General features: G+C 31.0%; 1 protein-coding gene across 1 annotated transcript; it reads right to left on the minus strand.

Moving 5' to 3' along the window:
- Nucleotides 1–1,588, minus strand: LOC119668187 (protein mono-ADP-ribosyltransferase Parp16-like). The gene is made up of 2 exons (XM_038077625.1): nt 380–1,588; nt 1–241 (listed from the first exon to the last, which is right to left on the minus strand). Exon 1 carries the CDS (start codon nt 1,475–1,477, stop codon nt 443–445), a length of 1,035 nt encoding a protein of 344 aa, XP_037933553.1. The 5' UTR covers nt 1,478–1,588; the 3' UTR covers nt 1–241; nt 380–442.

A 1,588-nucleotide genomic window follows, 5' to 3' on the forward strand; every position in this document is an offset into this window, starting at 1 on the left:
TAGATTTAAAAACGTTTAAAATTAAGTCTTAAAATGATTTTGTACTGAATTGCGTTTCATATTATTCCATTTTCTATTTATGGTTTCTTGACTAACATACTACTATATAAGCAGTCCACTACTTCTGAAATATCTGCAGTTCTTGAGAAACATTGATTTATCTTAAACCTTACAAGACGTAAGGGTTTCATTTCAGTTTGAAACTAAAGTTTCTTCTAAAATTTGCTGGATTCTGCAAACACTATCCAAAAAATTTAAAAAAATAAATATTAGTACTCAAAATAATACAAAATTTTTAATTAACTGTATTATAAAAAATATTGTAAAATATTATAAAATATTCTTTATAACATTCCTATAAGCACTGAGTCTCACTTACTTGAACTTATTCCATTTAATATTGAACTTAATGATATTGAAGATATATATGCTTATCCCGTATTCACCATTTAATTCTTGAAAATCCTACAGACTTGTAAGCAAATATGAATACATCCTTGATTTTAAACGAATATCCTAAACGTTTTATACACAAACAACATCCAACCCCTGCTAAAGTCACAACACAACCAAATTGTAAAATATAATTTCTGCGAAACGTCTTTGACTTTATGACGTCTTTTATTGAATCTGGTATATGCGGCAATTGTTCTGCGTAGTAAAGAATATATCGTACTCGAACTAACCGAGGAATTTCAACGTAAATATCAACTCGATCAGGATTCGTACGAAGTCTGTGTTGAATGAACCTTCCGTTTTGAATATATTCCACAACACCTACTGATCTCAAGACTTGTCCACAGCATGATTTCCCCCAACAAGGAGTGCGTCTCGATTTTGACAATGCGATGGAAATTACATTTGTTAGACGTATAGGGTCTTCAGAATTATTATACCCGAAACCATGACATAAGAGTTTATATAAGAAATATGGATCACAGGTATAAAATGCAGTCCTACTGCCATATTCTGCACTTTTGTTCTCAAAGTTGACATTTTCTTCATTATCATCATCATAACTAATCTTGAATGCAAATGTAGGCACAGTGATAGGCCCGCCATCCTGTATATGAGTTAAAAATTCCACGAAGTCTGGGTTTTTGATCATTTCTAATTTTGGCGAATTTGAAGAAATTAAAATCCAATGTAATAATATTATAACTTCCTTTTTACAATATGAGTAGTCAATTTCTTGAATATATGACCGCAAAAGTTTTAGGTTGGGGGTTTTCCATATTATGTCATATAGTTGATCCATACTGGTAATGAATTCTGGGAGAAATGGTTTTACTGCTATTTCACAATCATAACTGTAGGCTGCAGTCACAAACAAGCTCCATTTGGCATCACTTTCTATTAAGGAATTTACCAATACGCATTCAACCTCTTTTACTTTTGTTAGATATTCTATTTGAGTATCTGTTTCACCATTTGATGACATATCTGTAGATACTTCACTCTCGACTTCTTCAGACATTTTTGGCTATATAGAACCAATTATTGTATTTCAAGAAAATGTGTGCAATAAAGTACAATTGAACTGAATTTTGAACAAATTGAGAAGCCAAAAGAAGTAATTGAATGAATT

The sequence above is a fragment of the Teleopsis dalmanni genome, chromosome 1, assembly GCF_002237135.1.
Source record: "Teleopsis dalmanni isolate 2A chromosome 1, ASM223713v2, whole genome shotgun sequence".
Classification (NCBI taxonomy): Eukaryota; Metazoa; Arthropoda; class Insecta; order Diptera; family Diopsidae; genus Teleopsis; species Teleopsis dalmanni.

What these genes read in the sequence shown, in the direction of transcription:
- LOC119668187 (XM_038077625.1), bottom strand. Translation starts at nt 1,477, where the DNA reads ATGTCTGAAGAAGTCGAGAGTGAAGTATCTACAGATATGTCATCAAAT.